A 20,420-nucleotide genomic window follows, 5' to 3' on the forward strand; every position below is an offset into this window, starting at 1 on the left:
AACTTTTAGTCTTACTTTCATGGCTACTCTGTTGCTTTGATGCTCAGTTTAACAGACATGTATGACTTTTTTTTTTTTCCCCCTAGATCCATACTCTGGAGGACATGGTACGGAAAGCTTATAAAAACTCAGTGGTGACTCACCTGGGAAAAGGTGAATAATTCTGTAATATATTTAACATTTAAATGATCTAACACGTTGTGTATAAATGAAATGTCTGAAATGCTGACAAGTAGTTCAGGACTGGGGTTCAGTTTCTGGGTGCACTTTTTTTTTGTACGTGACTGAGGGCTGCTTTGTGAAGCCAGATTTACAAATATGAAGTGATCTGCTTCCATGCAAATCAGCTGGATTTCACTGTTAATATTCCATTCTCAGTCAGCCAGTTTTGTAACCTAGACACTAAGCACTTTAAGACTTTACTTGACAAAGTGATAAAAAAAATATAGAGAGCCTCCAGAATATGCATTGTTTTTATTCTCTGATTTTGCACATATGAATCTTTTTATTTATGCTAGTTATTGAAGAGTAGTGGTGTCAATAATGTAAAGGGTTTGTAAAATGGAAAATATATATATATATATATATATATATATATATATATATATATATATATATTTTTAAAGCTGAAAAATTTCTCACAATTTTACTGGAAAAATATCAAAAAAGTAGGACAATAGTTTAGTTCATGAATCAAAAATGGTATTAGTTTGTTGTTAAACCAAGTAAAACAATTTGTTACTTACTCCCCGAGTCTTGAGTAAATCCATCATTTAGAAATATTAAGTATAATAATTAGATTAAAAATGTTGCTTGACTCTTTTAAATTGTATTTAAAAATGTTTGTGTCTAAAGTCTTTAAGACAATACCTTAAACCCTGTGGTTTGTAGGCACTTTTTGTTTTCAATGTAAATCATGAAATTTGCAATAGGTCATTACGTCTACAAACAGTTTTAAGCTCATGATGATGGCAGCAATAAACCCGGCCATGGATTTGGAATGAACTATGTGGTTTGGCAGGTTTAGTGAGAGTTCAGTGCCTCAGGTTTCCTCCTTGAGGCCCCACTGTGGCTGTAGTGTGGCTTCAGTTGGGGTCAGTTTGGCATATCAACTTATTTATGGCCCTCACCTTTATCTATGCTCGATGATCAAAGGCTAGTTTTAGTTGGCTTGGTACCTCTGCTTCTCATTGGTTTATCCCTTTTGGCACAATCAGGAGCCTAAGTGTCATCATTCGCTATTTGATGGATATTCCATTTAATGGGTAGTGACTTCATCTGCCTGCTATGAATTGCTCTTGGATTGTCATGAGATTCACACAGTTGAGCACTGTGTGGAGTAAAATGACTTGATGCCTTTTCCTCCTTGGTACCTTCTTAAAGCTCCCATGCCATGCAATTTTAAATTATTTAATATTATTCCCTGAGATTGTTTTACAATTTTTGCAATTGTTTTATGGAAACAATGCCCTGTTTCTTTTTTTTTTTTAAGCAATTTTAGAATGGCATAAAAACTCCTTAGGCTGTTTTTTTGGATGATAAAATTTTGGGGGTGTGCCTTATATTTATACATGTAAATAACTTTGTTCTGATTGGCTAATGAAATGTGTGGGTGTGGATAATGGAAGATGTTAGCCAATAAGAGTGGATCTGTTTACATATTTAAATGTTAAGGCATAGAGAAAAATCCATGTTAAAACCAGGGTTACCAGATTTGAAGCGGCCATTTTAATTATGCATCATTTTATATAAGACTTAAATGCTTCCCAGTTTAAGAGTTTAACTTCATTTGGAAGAAATTTGTAGACTCTGGTTTTCTTTTGTGCATCCTGGAATAGCACACTTGCCCTTTCTGCCCAGCATGTCTACTTCTCTTTCCTGTTTGCCAAATAACTAGATGGCTCCTCCCAATCTTGTAGGTCAAAGTTATGTTATTGGGGGTGGTACCAAGTACGTTCATACAGTGGGGCAAAAAAGTATTTAGTCAGTCACCAATTGTGCAAGTTCTCCCACTTAAAAAGATGAGAGAGGCCTGTAATTTTCATCATAGGTATACCTCAACTATGAGAGACAAAATGAGAAAAAAAAATATCCAGAAAATCACATTGTCTGACTTTTAAAGAATTTATTTGCAAATTATGGTGGAAAATAAGTATTTGCTCAATAACAAAAGTTCATCTGAATACTTTGTTATATACCCTTTGTTGGCAATGACAGAGGTCAAATGTTTTCTGTAAGTCTTCACAAGGTTTTCACACACTGTTGCTGGCATTTTGGCCCATTCCTCCATGCAGATCTCCTCTAGAGCAGTGATGTTTTGGGGCTGTCGCTGGGCAACACGGACTTTCAACTCCCTCCAAAGATTTTCTATGGGGTTGAGATCTGGAGACTGGCTAGGCCACTCCAGGACCTTGAAATGCTTCTTACGAAGCCACTCCTTCGTTGCCAGGGCGGTGTGTTTGGGATCATTGTCATGCTGAAAGACCCAGCCACGTTTCATCTTCAATGCCCTTGCTGATGGAAGGAGGTTTTCACTCAAAATCTCACGATACATGGTCCCATTCATTCTTTCCTTGACACAGATCAGTCATCCTGGTCCCTTTGCAGAAAAACAGCCCCAAAGCATGATGTTTCCACCCCCATGCTTCATAGTAGGTATGGTGTTCTTTGGATGCAACTCAGCATTCTTTCTCCTCCAAACATGACAAGTTGAGTTTTTACCAAAAAGTTCTATTTTGGTTTCATCTGACCATATGACATTCTCCCAGTCCTCTTCTGGATCATCCAAATGCTCTCTAGCAAACTTCAGATGGGCCTGGACATGTACTGGCTTAAGCCACGTCTGGCACTGCAGGATTTGAGTCCCTGGCGGCGTAGTGTGTTACTTATGGTAGCCTTTGTTACTTTGGTCCCAGCTCTCTGCAGGTCATTCACTAGGTCCCCCCGTGTGGTTCTGGGATTTTTGCTCACCGTTCTTGTGATCATTTTGACTCCACGGGGTGAGATCTTGCGTGGAGCCCCAGATCGAGGGAGATTATCAGTGGTCTTGTATGTCTTCCATTTTCTAATAATTGCTCCCACAGTTGATTTCTTCACACCAAGCTGCTTACCTATTGCAGATTCAGTCTTCCTAGCCTGGTGGAGGTCTACAATTTTGTTTCTGGTGTCCTTTGACAGCTCTTTGGTCTTGGCCATAGTGGAGTTTGGAGTGTGACTGTTTGAGGTTGTGGACAGGTGTCTTTTATACTGATAACGAGTTCAAACAGGTGCCATTAATACAGGTAACGAGTGGAGGACAGAGGAGCCTCTTAAAGAAGTTGTTACAGGTCTGTGAGAGCCAGAAATCTTGCTTGTTTGTAGGTGACCAAATACTTATTTTACCGAGGAATTTACCAATTAATTCATTAAAAATCCTACAATGCGATTTCCTGGATTCTTTCCCCCCATTCTGTCTCTCATAGTTGAAGTGTACCTATGATGAAAATTGCAGGCCTCTCTCATCTTTTTAAGTGGGAGAACTTGCACAATTGGTGGCTGACTAAATACTTTTTTGCCCCACTGTACATATGAATGACACACTTTTCTGACTGGCCCGTTTTCTCTGCCTATTTCCGTGCTATGGCCATTACAGACTGGGAAGATAAGTCAACTTTGTAAGTCTCAGTACATCCCAACATCACATTGACGTACCTTGTTTCAAAAACAACAATGAAAAAGTTCCGTAGCATGGGACCTTCAAAGATTGCTGGATGTTTCTGATATTTACAAATCAACAGCTGTTTGCTTGTAAACAACCATTACTGTGGAATGGAAAGTCAGGAATTTGCCAGTATGAAATTTGAGTGAGATATTGGCCAGAATTTTCTGTTTTGTTTTAGATTTTCTCATATACAAAAATATCAAGAATACCTGCCCAGGATAATACCTGAAATCTGTCCAATTTGTGTTTTGTCATTTAAAGAAGTATGCCCACAATTTATTTGAAAAGTTAATTCTTGGCCAGAATGTGTGTAGTTCAGAATGTATGTACAGTAGCTGCTTTACGACAATGTATGTTGTTAAAAGCACTATACATATAAACATGACTACTTGTTCACGCATTTTTCAAAACTTGTACAGTCACCACCCAAATGAATAGATACCATTTTGTATTTTAGTCACAATGTCACTTTTGTGCGTTTTTAATATGTTACCATAAACTGTATGCCTTAGTAACCTGGCAGGGGATGGAATACACCCAGTCCTGCAGATTAACTGACGGACTTGGTATGCTAAGAGGTGTGTGTTTGAGTGCCATCAGTGCAATTATGAATATCTGGTCTGACAATTTCCTGTCTATAAATGTTGGTGCATGAGTTAAATGCTCAGGCACGAGTGCAGATAATAAGAAGTAAATGTGATATCTAAACAAAGACATTCATTGATCCCCTTTTCCATCTATTCCTGTGGTGATCAGGATCCTCTTTCCATCAACTTGCACTAAAGTAATGGTAATATAGGCCAAGCAGAATCAGGTTTACAGAGTCCAAAATCCTGTCATCTGCCTGCTCCAGTTCTAATTATGACACAAGATGTAGGTGGTAGAGAAAGAAGCTGGAGGGAGGGAGAGAGCTTACAAGTTGTGTGAATTCTGACCATCAGGATAAAACTATTCAGATAAAACTGTGCTGAGTGGTAGTTGGTAATACTAAGCAATTTGACTAACAATTAAATGCTCTTATCTCCCAGAACCCTCACACTACAGTGCTGATCCCTTCACTGAGCCCACTGAGTTTGAGTACCTGCGGAAGGTCATGTTTGAGTACATGATGGGAAGGGAAACTAAGGTACATTTAAATTTTTCCTTACAGAAAAAGAGAATCATGACTGCTTAGTTTTCTGATGGAATACTTCTGTGAATCCTGACTATGCATTTACTATGTCCACTTTAGTAATAAGACACTTGACACATTTTGAAAACTGCAGAATGTTTATTCTTGTATGTAATATATGTCAGAACACCACACACAAGCCATTCTGTGTGCTTGAAGCAGGGCCTTAATTGACATCTTTTGTCCGGATATCTAATTGATGGTTAGGTGACAGGGCCCTAAACCCAGCAGGGACCCCCTGGGGTAATAATATCCAGCAGCTTTATGACATCACAACAGCCCTCCCTATGAGGTTGGATGTCCGGAGGGCAACAAGGCAGGCGGGGCCACGTCATATGATGAGAACAACATACCAGTTTTTTTTTTTAAATGGCTAAAGCTGAGCAGCAGTCCTGGTTCCAATTAGTGTTGTATTTATAAGCCCAGGTGTGTGCGCACGCACACAAACACGCAGATATGTCTGGAGTTAATTGCACAGCATGTGACAGATAATTAGCATTTTTGCCTGTGCATGGTTTTAATTGTTCACAGGCAGGAACAAAGGCGGAAAGGTTTGTTAAGTCTTACAGGTTCTTATAAGGTTTTACTTTTAATAACTGTATGGTTCGAAATGTGACAGTGCTGAAGTTCGTCAGTTCTTTCATCCTAATCTAAATACTTTTCTTGAATTAAAGGAAATTAGTGGAAAAGTTGCACAACATTTTCCAGTGGTAATAACAAAAGAGATTCATCATTTAATACCTCCTAGTTATCTGGAGTGAAATGTCCATGCTTGGATCCTCTCAGCTAAGGCAAAGCTTTAGTGCTAAAAAGAGTTTGCAATTTTTATTGTTTACATACAGTATCTCTTTCACTGTCATACCCAGCATGCATTTTGTAGAATGTGTTTTATGGTTATTGGGGAATTTTCTGTAACCATTCAGTAGTGGAATAGTGCTTGAGAGTAAGATCTCAAATGTCAGACACCTAGACGTTTACTGGAAATGTTGAACTACAAGTGAAGGGGAAACTAATATTGTGGCAGAACAAATCAGGGTTTTTTTTATCTTTTCTAAGCTAATGATGCTTGCAGGATGCATGATTTCTGTACAGCCAACACTTTGGACCACAGGACTAAGACAGGGATCTGAAGCCATTTGAATATTCACCAAATGTGTCTTTAAAATGCAATTTCATTTATATTCCATACTGAGACAAGTTCCTCACCCTGTCATCAGGAGTCGTCGAGGTAGGTTAGCTAGCTAATGTTAAATATCAAGCAGTCATTTTCTGTACTGTTAATTCCTGCCTTCATGCTGCATTAGCTAGTTAAGCAGCTAAAAGAAATTAATCAGCCCAGATTTAGTCTTTGTCTTTCGAAATTTACTTCCAATTTTCAATTTCTGAAGGTCCCCGCTGTACTCAGACGTGGAAATTGTTCTCGTGATAACCATGTCACCTCTGTAAGAGACAAATAGACATGTTTATAGTGAAAACTATACTGTTATACTAATGCATCTCAAACAGTTAGAATATCGTGAAAAAGTTCAATATTTTCCATCAGTTACTTAAGAAAGTGAACATTTAATATGTTCTAAACACATGACACAAACTAAAATATTTCAAGCGTTTTTTATTTTAATTTTGATAATTATGACTTGCAGCACAAAAAAAATCTCAAAATATCAGAGTATTTCATTTCAAGTTTGAGTAAAACAGTATAAATGCCATATATCTCTTTGTGTAGTTCAGTACACGCAACCACAATCATCGGGAACACTGCTGATTTCACAGTTGTCCAGAAGACGATCATTGACACCCTCCACGTGGAGGGTAAGCCACAGATGGTCATTGTTGAAAGGGCTGTCTGGAAAAGGTGCACAAGCAACAGGGATGACCGCAGTGTTGAGAGGATTGTCAAAGTCGATTCAAGAGCTTCACAAGGAGTGCACTGAGGCTGGTGTCAGTTCTGCAAGAGCCACCATGCACAGACATCTTCAGGAAAGGGGCTACAACTGTCAATGTCAGAAGCATCATACTTGGGCTAAGGAGAGAAAGAACTGAACTGTTGCTCAGTGGTTCAAAGTCCTCTTTTCAGATGAAAGTAAATTTTGCATTTCATTTGGAAATCAAGGTCCTCAAGTCTGGAGGAACAGTGGAGAGGCACAGAATCCAAGGTGTTTGAAGTCCAGTGTGAAGTTTCTATAGTCTGTGATGATCTGGGGTGCCATGTCATCTGCTTGTGTTGGTCCACTGTGTTTTATCAAGTCCAAACTCAATGCAGCCATCTACCAGGAGATTTTAGAGCACTTCATACTTCCATCTGTTGACCAGCTTTATGGAGATGCCAATTTCCTTTTCCAGTATGATGTAACATCTGCCCACGGTGCCAATACTACTACCACATGGTTTGCTAACCATGATATTACTGTGCTTGATTGGCTAGCCAACTCACCTGGCCTGAACCCCTTAGAGAATCTATGGGATACTGTCAAGAGGAAGCTGAGAAACACCCAACCCAAAAATACAGACGAGCTGAAGGCCACTATCAAAGCAACCTGGGCTTCAGTAACACCTCAGCAGTGCCACAGACTGATCACCTCCATGCCACACTGCACTGATGCAGTACTTCATGGTAAAGAAGCCCCAACCAAGTATTGAGTGTATAAATGAACATATTTTTCAGACGTTAAACATTTCTTTATTGTAAATCCTTTTTTGACTGATCTCAGGAAATATTCCAATAAATTGAGATACTGGATTTCTGATTTTCATGAGCTGTAAGCCATAATCAAAATTAAAACAAAAAAGGCTTGAACTATTCCACAACATGTGTAATGAATATAGAATACAGTGGTGCTTGAAAGTTTGTGAACCCTTTAGACTTGTCTATATTTCTGCATAAATATGACCTAAAACATCAGATTTTCACACAAGTCCTAAAAGTAAAGAGAATCCAGTTAAACAAATGAGACAAAAATATTATACTTTGTCATTTATTTATTGAGGAAAATGATCCAATATTACACATCTGTGAGTGGCAAAAGTATGTGAACCTCTAGGATTAGCAGTTAATTTGAAGGTGAAATTAGTCAGGTGTTTTCAATCAATGGGATGACAATGAGGTGTGAGTGGGCACCCTGTTTTATTTAAAGAACAGGGATCTATCAAAGTCTGATCTTCATAACACATGTTTGTGGAAGTGTATCATGGCACGAACAAAGGAGATTTCTGAGGACCTCAGAAAAAACGTTGTTGATGCTCATCAGGCTGGAAAAGGTTACAAAACCATCTCTAAAGAGTTTGGACTCCACCAATCCACAGTCACAGATTGTGTACAAATGGAGGAAATTCAAGACCATTGTTACCCTCCCCAGGAGTGGTCGACCAACAAAGGTCACTCCAAGAGCAAGGCATGTAATAGTCGACGAGGTCAGAAAGGACCCCAGGGTAACTTCTAAGCAACTGAAGGCCTCTCTCACATTGGCTAATATTAATGTTCATGAGTCCACCATCAGGAGAACACTGAACAACATTGCTGTGCATGGCAGGGTTGCAAGGAGAAAGCCACTGCTCTCCAAAAAGAACATTGCTGCTCGTCTGCAGTTTGCTTAAGATCAGGTGGACAAGCCAGAAGGCTATTGGAAAAATGTTTTGTGAATGGATGAGACCAAAATAGAAGTTTTGGTTTAAATGAGAAGCGTTATGTTTGGAGAAGGGAAAACACTGCATTCCAGCATGAGAACCTTATCCCATCTGTGAAACATGGTGGTGGTAGTATCATAGTTTGGGCCTGTTTTGCTCCATCTGGGCCAGGACAGATTGCCATCATTGATGGAACAATGAATTTTGAATTATACCAGCGAATTCTAAAGGAAAATGTCAGGACATTTGTCCATGAACTGAATATCAAGAGAAGGTGGGTCATGCAGCAAGACAATGACCCTAAGCACACAAGTCGTTCTACCAAAGAATGGTTAAAGAAGAATAAAGTTGATGTTTTGGAATGGCCAAGTCAAAGTCCTGACCTTAATCCAATCGAAATGTTGTGGAAGGACCTGAAGCGAGCAGTTCATGTGAGGAAACCCACCAACATCCCAGAGTTGAAGCTGTTCTGTACGGAGGAATGGGCTAAAATTCCTCCAAGCCAGTGTGCAGGACTGATCAACAGTTACCGGAAACATTTAGTTGCAGTTATTGCTGCACAAGGGGGTCACACCAGATACTGAAAGCAAAGGTTCACATACTTTTGCCACTCACAGATATGTAATATTGGATCATTTTCCTCAATAAATAAATGACCAAGTATAATATTTTTGTCTCATTTGTTTAACTGGGTTCTCTTTATCTACTTTTAGGACTTGTGTGAAAATCTGATGATGTTTTAGGTTATATTTATGCAGAAATATAGAAAATTCTAAAGGGTTCACAAACTTTCAAGCACCACTGTATATGAAAGTTTACCTTTTTTGAATTAAATTACGAAAATAACTTTTTCGCGATATTCTAATTTTTTTTTAGATGCGCTAGTATTTTCTATTTTAACCAGCATATCCCTTTTAAGATTTATTGAAGGAATTATCAGTGAAGTTATAAAGCATGAGTCAATGCTTTTGCATTTCCACTCGTTGGTTGTTTACAGACTATGGCCAAAGTCATCACTTCCATGCTGAAGTTTCCAGCAGATCAGGCACAGAAAGTACTGGAGCGGGAGGATTCCCGAGTGATGGTAAGCTTCATTTTCAGATTAAATGTTCTTGGACAGAAGCTGTTCTGTCTCTTTCGTGTTTTTCACCACACTGCATTCTGTCATTATTAAGTTACTTTGCAAATTAGCATAAACAGCTCAGCTTTCATTGCATCTGTGTGGTAGTAGGTGTGTTAGGTGTTTTTATTTATAGTAATGTCATCATGTCACAGCAAATGATGCACAAAGCCTGTAGGACTATAGTCGAGGCTGAGATATTGCAGCTAATGAACAGTGTTGATTTTTCACTTGCTATGTTTTGGTATATACTGTAGTCACATCATTTGAAACATTTTTCCTTCTTCTAGCAGGTTAAATGTTTCACTTAATTTAGTGTAAAACAACCATTTTGTTTTTTTATTGAATTGGGGTGTAAGAGAATTTAGACATGACGTTTTTTTAGTTTTATATACTTTATATGTGCATGTCTACAGTTCTCTCTCCTGTGTGTGTGTGTGTGTGTGTGTGTGTTATAGCCTTGGCTCCGTTAAGTTTGAATTCTGAGTGACCCATCCAAGGTACAGAGCAGTTCTGCTGCTGCTGCTGCTGCTGCTATTGACCACGGATCAGAGGGGCTAAAGTACTGATATTAACTTGCCTAATGAATGCATACCTTTATATTTTGTTGTGAGAGAAAAAATGAACCAGGATGTATGTATGCTTGTGGTGTGAAGAATTAGAATGATAGGTGCCAGATTCAAAGAACTGTCATTAGTTTTGTTTTTACAACAAAATTAAAACAATGATTTTTTTATTATCCTTTTTAGAACAGGGTCAAGCTTTATTTCTTGTTAGATGTAGACTTTATTTGAATTTTCTGCAATATGTTTGATTTTTGTTCTTTTTTCCCTCTAATATTTGTAAGTTTTTTTTTTTTTTTTTTTGGTCTCCCTCCCCCACTTTTTTTTCTATGGTAAGCTGGAATGGCCATGTCTCCTGTGCACATGTAAATATGCATATCAATTAAACTGAAAGCCCCTGAGGACTTTGTTTACTACCACTTTTTAAAATTCTACTGTATTTTGGGGGATCTGAAGTAAAATACATATTGTAAATTGTAAATTACTGGAAGAAGAATCTATATAGCTGTACTATAGGGCACATTGTGACTTGTATTATTAGCTACCTTTTAAAACGGCTAATAAAATTTTCTTTACCATAAACTTGTATTGTGGTTTTAACTTTCAGGTGCAGTTATTTAATCAGTGTTGTTCAGCTATTTGTATTTACTGTAAGCCCATTATTCAGGCACTGTTAAGAATTATTCACAATACACCTAACAGGAAAAGTTATGAGAACCGGCTAACTAGTCCTTGTAGCAAGGGGTTAAAGGTGTTCAGTTTGTGCTCATCTTCTGCTTAGGGATGCGAGTAGGAATTATGGGCCCTAACAGGACCCTAGCCTCATGTTCTGGTCAAGTCAGTTTATTTGTATAGCATGTTTACCAATAGACATTGTCACAAAGCAGCTTTACAGAAAAATAAAGATTTTAAACATATGAACTAAGAAATTTATCCCAAATAAATTTATCGCTGATGAGCAAGCCTGAGGTGATGGTGGCAAGGGAAAACTCAATGAGACGACATGAGGAAGAAACCTTGAAAGGAACCAGACTCAAAAGGGAGCACATCCTCATTTGGATGATGATATAATTGGCATGATTATAAATAACTAACTTCTATAACTGTGTCCAATATGGTCAAAAAGTGCAATTTTGTGACCAGGAAATTCATTATAGTTTTAACATGAAGTCTGTTTTGTTGAAGTTATCAACTGTACACCCCCAGGGTTGGGGTAGTCCACAGTCGACTCGCAGCCCTTTCAGTTGTACCCGTTTCAACACTGCACTCTCGGGAAAGGTGTACCTATACCTGTGTGTATATATGGGCCCATCTCAGAAACTGGTCTCTCATTTGGGACATTATGGTCAAAAAATAAATTTTCTAATTTAATATTTTTTTTGCATTTACCTAACACTCAATGTTTCTTTTGTCATGTTTAATAAGAATAAAGATAGCATCTTGCTTTATCTGGCCTCCACTGTGGAAATTTTTTTTTATTACAATTCAAATGCTTTTGTAAAATTGATTTACATATAAAATAACTACATCATGAAGAATTAAAGCCCCTCCTTCACAGATGAGTGAAAATATTGTATAAATTTCCTCTTTTTGATTGCTTGGGTTAAAAATGCCAAATTCTGATGACTGAATTGATTATTTACTTAAATATGAATCATTTGATACATTTTGGGTATTTGATATGGCGAAATAGGACACAATGGAAAAATCAAGCACACACCGGAAAGATGAGAATAACGGCGGTGGTAAAAGAACAGCGACTGTACCGGCTGAAGGTCACGCGGGTCTCTGCTGCGGTGTGTGAGCAACGGGACATCACTACCGCACCGGACGGAGTGCGAGGTGGGGGCGGGGCAAAATGACTGGCCGTAGACTTGATTTTTCCAAAAGTTTGATCTAAATTGACCATGGTTGCAAAATATTGGCCAAAAATACACAAACACTACGAAATGTGAAAGTAAGATGAAAAAGAAACATTCTATTGCCTTATACTGCAAGACTAAAACAAAATAAAACTGTCAAAACTCTCCTTTTCAGTGATGACGTCCGAACAGATCACTCGCGTAACAGAAAGACCGCAAATGGAAGCACGATCAACTTCTAACTGTTGGAGTGGAAAATTCCATTCTACACATGCAAATTGTTAATGTGTGTCCTTCCCCGCACACAAATAATACGCTATGGTAAAAAATAGACCACAACTCATTTTATAGCTCAGAAATTCATACAAGACCAGCTATCATTGTAACATATTCTGTAAGAAATATATTCTATACCTAACGTTCAGCTTTTGTTTTAAAAAACAAAATTGCAGATTTATAACAATTTTTATATGGCGTAGTGATTTTAAGTTACTACTTTTGGTGAGATAGTGACCTTGACCCTGAGGCTTTCCGTTTAGATCAAAACACACGATCGTATTGGTTTTGGGTATGCGGAAAATGGAGTTACAACGGTGATCAAATATTTTGCATGATGTTTTATTACGGTTATGATTATTCTGTGAGCGCACCAATCCTTAGGTGTATAAAGTTACAACTTAAAATACAATTAGTGATAACTGTAGACTTTTCAGTGGACTACAAACTTTTTAAGGGAATGCGATGTAGTCAACCATTTATCATGTCCCAGATCAAGCTGCCATTTTTCCACAAATTTGCAGAATTTTTGCCAAATTCTGAATATTCACATCAAAGATTTAGTTTTATCTGTATTATTTCTTTCATAATTTTATTTCAAATTAAAACCAACATCACTATTCAAAACTGTGTAGTTTATTGACTGTGAGTATATTTAGTGGGGTACCCTCACAGTACCCAGTTTCTGAGATAGACCCATATACATACATATACACTTTTTATTTACCTTTAGGTATACTTATACCTTTCCTTGCCACGGGTGGTATCCTCTAGGGTATGCCTTTTGTATCTTTGACCTTTATAGACTAAATCTTTAAAGCTTTACTCTAAAAAATAATTATGATCCATTTAATGTATCTCAAATCCAAAGGGGGGTCCCTATGGAGCCAGGGTACAGTGCCCTTTTCAGTTTTGTTACAGTTGTGGAAATCACAACTTGCACACAACAAATAACATTTATTATTGAATTTTAGTTATTAAGCTCTTTGACTGGTCACTTGAATTGTGAATGACTAAAATCTAAATATCAATGTGAAAAACAGGCAAGCTTATGAATAATATCTTGAATTTCATGACAATTTAACATTATTAAATAAAATATAAACATTTGCTGCACTGCAGGTCCAGGGTCCCTGGTTTGATCCTGAGCTTGGGATACTGTTTGTGTGGAGTTTGACTTGTGTTCACATGGGTTTCCTCAGTTTCTCTAGTTTCCTCCACTATTACTGAGATAGGCTCTGGATCTACCCTGACCAGGATAAAATGGTTACTTGAAATGACTGACTAAATGAATGAATAAATTTCACTAAAAACTAATTATTTTAAATTTAATAAAAATGTGGGTGGCACGGTGGTGTAGTGGTTAGCACTGTCGCCTCACAGCAAGAAGGTCCGGGTTCGAGCCCCGTGGCCAGCGAGGGCCTTTCTGCGCGGAGTTTGCATGTTCTCCCCGTGTCTGCGTGGGTTTCCTCCGGGTGCTCCGGTTTCCCCCACAGTCCAAAGATATGCAGGTTAGGTTAATTGGTGACTCTAAATTGACCATAGGTGTGAATGTGAGTGTGAATGGTTGTCTGTGTCTATGTGTCAGCCCTGTGATGACCTGGCGACTTGTCCAGGGTGTACCCTGCCTTTTGCCCGTAGTCAGCTGGGATAGGCTCCAGCTTGCCTGCGACCCTGTAGAACAGGATAAAGCGGCTAGAGATGATATGAGATAAAAATGTGTTCTTTCAGCAGTAAGATCCAGTGAACAAAGAAATATTAATTAATATTTGTAATATATTAATTGTGTTTAACATTTTAAAGGTTGGTTTGTGTTTGTATTATTTGGGTAGGGAGGGGCGTGCAGATTTTATTTTACTTTTAAATTTATCCCTGGCTTCAAAAAGTTTGAGAACCCTTGCTGTAAATAATCTTGAAGGTACACTCTATCCATGTTTCTAGGTGGAAAATAGTCAGGTCCATGAATATTTTGACACTGACAAAGTGTCCAAATATTTGACGATTTTAGACAATTTTACCTGTCTACCACAGCATGTTAGAGTTAAAATTAAATAATTAATGAGTTTCAGGTGAATGGTGTAGGAATTACAGCATTATACCAATATACTATGGAAGACACTTGAACCAACAATAACTTTGTCAATGTACAAATATTTATGGGCCTGCTCTATATATGAAACACCTCAGCGACAAGGAAGAGTACTAGTACAATTTTCTCTTAGTGTTTGCACCCCAGTGCTTGGTTTCTGAATAAGTCAAGGGTTGTTTTACAATCGCAAGCTAAAAATCACATTTAACACTTATCTTCAATATCAAAAGGCTTGACTAAATAAACTTGGTTGTTTATTGTAGCCCTGTGATAGCAAAAAAAAAAAAAATTGGTGATAACGTTATTTTTGGTGAATGTATGGCGATATATGTCATATTTAGCAAAATTACTCATGTCATTTAGAAAAAGTGCTTTTTTGACCACAGGTAGCTCCAAAAGGGATGCACTTAAATCATTCTTTATACCATAAAACAAATATTTGGTTCCATATCATTGGAAACATAGTTAAGTTTTAATGTTGAATGCCAGTAAGTTTTCAAACTATTTTGATCAAATTAGTATGTAATTGTGTCAAAAAAATGTCCTCTCCGAGACAGCTAATTTTTCAATATAAAATAACATATCTAAAATGATTATTTTCATCCTAAAATGTGGTCAAGATATTGGGACATAAATATTAGAGACAACTAACACAAAGCTTACAGCCTTATATTTAAAAGCACTATGGAAGTAGTGGATTCTGAATTGTCAAAAAAAAAAAAAAATGTCCTCTCCGAGAATCACTTCATTTGTTTCTCCCAGCCCTGCTTAAAGCTACACTTAATCTTGTTATAATACAAACTATTACACATGCCTATGTTCATATGTGTATTAATTTCCAAAAGTGCAGATTTGATAGTTTTTTTTAGAATTTTATTTCTATCAGCTATTTTTTGACAAGGAGTCTTTAACATTTTTGCTACTTTTCTTTATCTTATAGCAGATTACACAAAACTACCATACACATGTCAAAAAATTACCTGAAATCTGTTCTTTAACTTGTCCTTCACTTAAAAACTGGTACAAGAACCAGTTTGAATCAATTTGAATTTTGGACCCCTGTGACACAAACTTTGTACCCTGATTGTAAAACAACCCTCAATTGTGTTTTGCAAGTGTGAACGAGGCAGTCAGCGAAGTGCGTGTGTACGCGCTTCCGCTAGATGGCAGCACTGAGAGGGATTAACGCTGAAGCCTCACAGGAGCGGTGTATGAAATGTGATGCTCGTGCGCGATACCGTGCGTCTTGGCGCGAGCTCCCTTGAACAACGAGAGAAAGAAGGAGCAAGCAGTTCGTTTTAACACGTTCACAGGCAGATGTTTAGGCTAATGCCCCGCCACTGCTATCTGTTAACTCTGATTTCCCTTCCTGATAGGCTTATATTTTATTTCAATGCGTTTTACGATCGGTATAACAAACTTTTGAGAGTAACGTAGTTTACATGTAGCTTCTAAAGTCCACCGCTGAGACCATCGAGATTTCATCCGTTCCTTTCCTTCTTGCGTCTCCATTAACTTCACTGCGCTGAGGATGTACTGCAAGAGGATCGGACTATTAACGTGGAAAAGCGGAGTGCTGGATGTTTTTTGCGTGTGTTTGTACTTTTCTTTTGTTTATGCTTACAATATTGACCTGGAACACCCTCTGGTTTTCCGTGGACCAAATGCGACGTTTTTTGGCTACTCGGTTCTGGAGCACTTCCATGATAACACACGATGGTGAGTGGACTGGATCTAACGGTGCACTTCATGTATTCGCTGTAAAAGTAATCGCGAATAACGGTAACTCGGTATCAAATCAAATCCGGGTAGTTGCGACAATATACATAGGCAGCTTGTACAAAGCATATGTAACTGGAACGAGTTTTACAGAAACTATTTGGACTATCGATCTGGACCGCTAAGGATGCTGAAAGGAAATATTTCCAGTAATGATTTGCGGGCTGTAAACTATCTGTTTAAGCAATCAGATGGCTGCAGATCACACTACAAAGGTTTCAACTGTAAACCCAAAGTGAGATTTGAAAGTGTGAATGACGTGTTCACGTAGTTAGTTACGGCACTGACTGACGAATTGCCATTTATTAAATGCATATCACAGAAAGAATTTAAATGCAGACCAGAAAGGAGAAACAAGTTCATTACGAAACACACAATGAATTAATGAATTGCAGGAATTAAAAAAAAAAAAAGGTTGGGCAGAGAAAGTGTCAACACACTTGGAAATGAAATGTCAAAAAACCAAGCCTTTATAGATTTGCATTATATCCAGGTCCAGCTCTCAGTAACAGGGTGGACCTGGGAGAAATTTATTTATTTATTTATTTATTTATTTATTTGGGGGGGGGATTTTTTAAATATACAGTACCAGTCAAAAGTTTGGGCATGCCTTCTAATTCAATGTTTTTTTTTTCTTTATTTTTTATTAACTAAAAGACACTTCATGTCTTCAAATAATGATGGATGTAATTTCTCTAAACTTAGTTGAGCGGTTCTTGACATAATATGGATTACTGCAGTTGTGGAATAAAGCTCATCTCATCTCATTATCTCTAGCCACTTTATCCTGTTCTACAGGGTCGCAGGCAAGCCGGAGCCTATCCCAGCTGACTACGGGCGAAACATGGGGTACACCCTGGACAAGTCGCCAGGTCATCACAGGGCTGACACATATACCCTATCCACACTAGGGATTTTGTACCGATACGATACTACTTTCGTACCGCAACACCTGTCCACACTAGCAACTATACCGGTACTGTAGCGGTATAACTATTGGTACGAAACCCACGAATGTATGGGTTTCGTACCGGTACAGTATTGGTACTGTAGCGCTTCGCTGTAGTGTGGACAGATGAAGCGGTTCTGTATTGATACAAATATAATGCGCATGCGCAATGAACCATTCCTACTTCTTCCGGGTGTAGAAGAAGAAATAGTGAAGAACGGAGATTCGTTTTCTTTGTTTGTTTCTCAACTGCCTCACGCATTTTATACGATTCGACTGAATAAATGACCACCAGAAATACAGACTGTACATTGACAACAAAAAGCACACACACGTTGTTTCATCCGCCATATTCTCGGAAGGAAGTTACTCGGTAACCACGGAAACATTTCGCGCACGCGCATTTCAACTACCGTAAAAGAAAACCGCAAACATTTCTCACTAGTGTGCGCAGATGCAGTAAACTGTACCGGTATACTTTGTATCGATACAGTTATACCACTATCATACCGGTATATATGTGAACACAGCTTTAGACAACCATTCACACCTACGGTCAATTTAGAGTCACCAGTTAACCTAACCTGCATGTCTTTGGACTGTGGGGGAAACCGGAGCACCCGGAGGAAACCCATGCGGATAACATGCAAACTCTGCACAGAAAGGCCCTCGCTGGCCACGGGGCTCGAACCCGGACCTTCTTGCTGTGAGGCGACAGTGCCAACCACTACACCACCCTGTCGCCCTGGAATAAAGCTATTTACTGTATTATTATTTACAACCCCGATTCCAAAAAAGTTGGGACAAAGTATAAATTGTAAATAAAAACGGAATGCAATGATGTGGAAGTTTCAAAATTCCATATTTTATTCAGAATAGAACATAGATGACATATCAAATGTTTAAACTGAGAAAATGTATCATTTAAAGAGAAAAATTAGGTGATTTTTAAATTTCATGACAACAACACATCTTAAAAAAGTTGGGACAAGGCCATGTTTACCACTGTGAGACATCCCCTTTTCTCTTTACAACAGTCTGTAAACGTCTGGGGACTGAGGAGACAAAGTTGCTCAAGTTTAGGGATCGGAATGTTAACCCATTCTTGTCTAATGTAGGATTCTAGTTGCTCAACTGTCTTAGGTCTTTTTTTGTCGTATCTTCCGTTTTATGATGCGCCAAATGTTTTCTATGGGTGAAAGATCTGGACTGCAGGCTGGCCAGTTCAGTACCTGGACCCTTCTTCTACGCAGCCATGATGCTGTAATTGATGCAGTATGTGGTTTGGCATTGTCATGTTGGAAAATGCAAGGTCTTCCCTGAAAGAGACGTCGTCTGGATGAGAGCATATGTTGCTCTAGAACCTGGATATGCCTTTCAGCATTGATGGTGTCTTTCCAGATGTATAAGCTGCCCATTCCACACGCACTAATGCAAACCCATACCATCAGAGATGCAGGCTTCTGAACTGAGCGTTGATGACAACTTGGGTCGTCCTTCTCCTCTTTAGTCCGAATGACACGGCGTCCCTGATTTCCATAAAGAACTTCAAATTTTGATTCGTCTGACCACAGAACAGTTTTCCACTTTGCCACAGTCCATTTTAAATGAGCCTTGGCCCAGAGAAGACGTCTGCACTTCTGGATCATGTTTAGATACGGCTTCTTCTTTGAACTATAGAGTTTTAGCTGGCAACAGCGGATGGCACGGTGAATTGTGTTCACAGATAATGTTCTCTGGAAATATTCCTGAGCCTATTTTGTGATTTCCAATACAGAAGCATGCCTGTATATGATGCAGTGCCGTCTAAGAGCCCGAAGATCACAGGCACCCAGTATGGTTTTCCGGCCTTGACCCTTACGCACAGAGATTCTTCCAGGTTCTCTGAATCTTTTGATGATATTATGCACTGTAGATGATGACATGTTCAAACTCTTTGCAATTTTACACTGTCGAACTCTTTTCTGATATTGCTCCACTATTTGTCGGCGCAGAATTGGGGGGATTGGTGATCCTCTTCCTGTCTTTACTTCTGAGAGCTGCTGCCACTCCAAGATGCTCTTTTTATACCCAGTCATATTAATAACCTATTGCCAATTGACCTAATGAGTTGCAATTTGGTCCTCCAGCTGTTCCTTTTTTGTACCTTTAGCTTTTCCAGCCTCTTATTGCCCCGTCCCAACTTTTTTGAGATGTGTTGCTGTCATGAAATTTCAAATGAGCCAATATTTGGCATGAAATTTCAAAATGTTTCACTTTCAACATTTGATATGTTGTCTATGTTCTATTGTGAATACAATATCAGTTTTTGAGATTTGTAAATTATTGCATTCCGTTTTTATTTACAATTTGTACTTTGTCCCAACTTTTTTGGAATCGGGGTTGTTCTATTGACTGTTTGATTTCAAATGTATTAAGAAGGCAAGAAATTGCACTAATTAACTTTTCAAAGATTTTTTTTATTGCCAATTCACTATATATCCAGGACATAGAGGAGAATCGAAATGCCGTTTCTCTCTCACCTTACTTGTAAAAACAGATAAAGATTACAAAAAATTATATTAAGAAAAACAATATTTATAAATATAGATAATATAGATAAAAATACACTCTAAAATCAAACAATGTACAAAATACCAGTAGTGCAAACAGAGAAGGTGCTTAGAAGAGCAGCTCATGAAGTGTATATGAACAGTAGTGCAAATGAGCAATAGCAGCAGATACAGCAGTAATGCAGATGTTTGTAGTGTGATGTGCAAACGGATGAGAGAGAGTTTCTTGTGTGAATGTGCTACAGACCAGGGGTAGGTAGTGGACAGAGTTCAGCATCCTGACAGCCTGGTGGATGAAGCTGTTCAGCAGTCTTGTGGAGCGGGCCCGGAGGCTCCGGTACCTTTTCCCTGAGGGCAGGAGGTTGAAGAGCGAGTGTGAAGGGTGGGAGGTGTCACCAGCAATGCTGATGGCTCTGTGGGTGAGATGATAGATGTCTGTAAGGGAGGGCTGAGGGGTACCAATGATCTTGCTGGCCGTGTTCACAATGCGTTGCAGAGTCTTCCGGCAGGAGGCACTGCAGCCTCCATACCACGCAGTGATGCAGCCAGTGAGGACGCTCTCAATGGTGTCCCTGTAGAATGAGCACATTATGAGGGGTGGGACTCGTGCGCTCCTCAGTTTGCGGAGGAAGTAGAGGCAAGTTTGAGCCTTCTTGGCCAGCGATGCGGTGTTGTTGGACCAGGAGAGGTCCTCAGCAATGTGCACCCCGAGGAATTTGGTGCTGCTGACCCTCT

The 20,420-nt window shown here is 38.7% G+C and overlaps 2 protein-coding genes across 8 annotated transcripts in view; both read left to right on the top strand.

The window, feature by feature from the left end:
• Window positions 1-10,760, top strand: part of golga4 (golgin A4) — a 202,165-nt gene extending 191,405 nt beyond the window's left edge. For 4 of the 5 annotated variants that reach the window (XM_060925343.1, XM_060925344.1, XM_060925346.1 and 1 more), the window contains 4 exons: window positions 87-153; window positions 4,729-4,826; window positions 9,493-9,579; window positions 10,074-10,760. In XM_060925343.1, coding sequence (XP_060781326.1) covers window positions 87-153; window positions 4,729-4,826; window positions 9,493-9,579; window positions 10,074-10,088 — 267 coding nt within the window. In that variant the 3' untranslated portion in view covers window positions 10,089-10,760. Of the gene's footprint in view, window positions 1-86; window positions 154-4,728; window positions 4,827-9,492; window positions 9,580-10,073 lie in introns of those variants that run through there. The other variant, XM_060925347.1, reaches the window with a different exon arrangement.
• A 4,886-nt stretch (window positions 10,761-15,646) lies between these two features.
• Window positions 15,647-20,420, top strand: part of itga9 (integrin, alpha 9) — a 259,270-nt gene continuing 254,496 nt past the window's right edge. For 2 of the 3 annotated variants that reach the window (XM_060925348.1, XM_060925349.1), the window contains exon 1: window positions 15,647-16,124. In XM_060925348.1, coding sequence (XP_060781331.1) covers window positions 15,937-16,124 — 188 coding nt within the window. In that variant the 5' untranslated portion in view covers window positions 15,647-15,936. The remainder of the gene's footprint in view (window positions 16,125-20,420) is intronic. The other variant, XM_060925350.1, reaches the window with a different exon arrangement.

The sequence above is a fragment of the Neoarius graeffei genome, chromosome 7, assembly GCF_027579695.1.
Source record: "Neoarius graeffei isolate fNeoGra1 chromosome 7, fNeoGra1.pri, whole genome shotgun sequence".
NCBI lineage: Eukaryota > Metazoa > Chordata > Actinopteri > Siluriformes > Ariidae > Neoarius > Neoarius graeffei.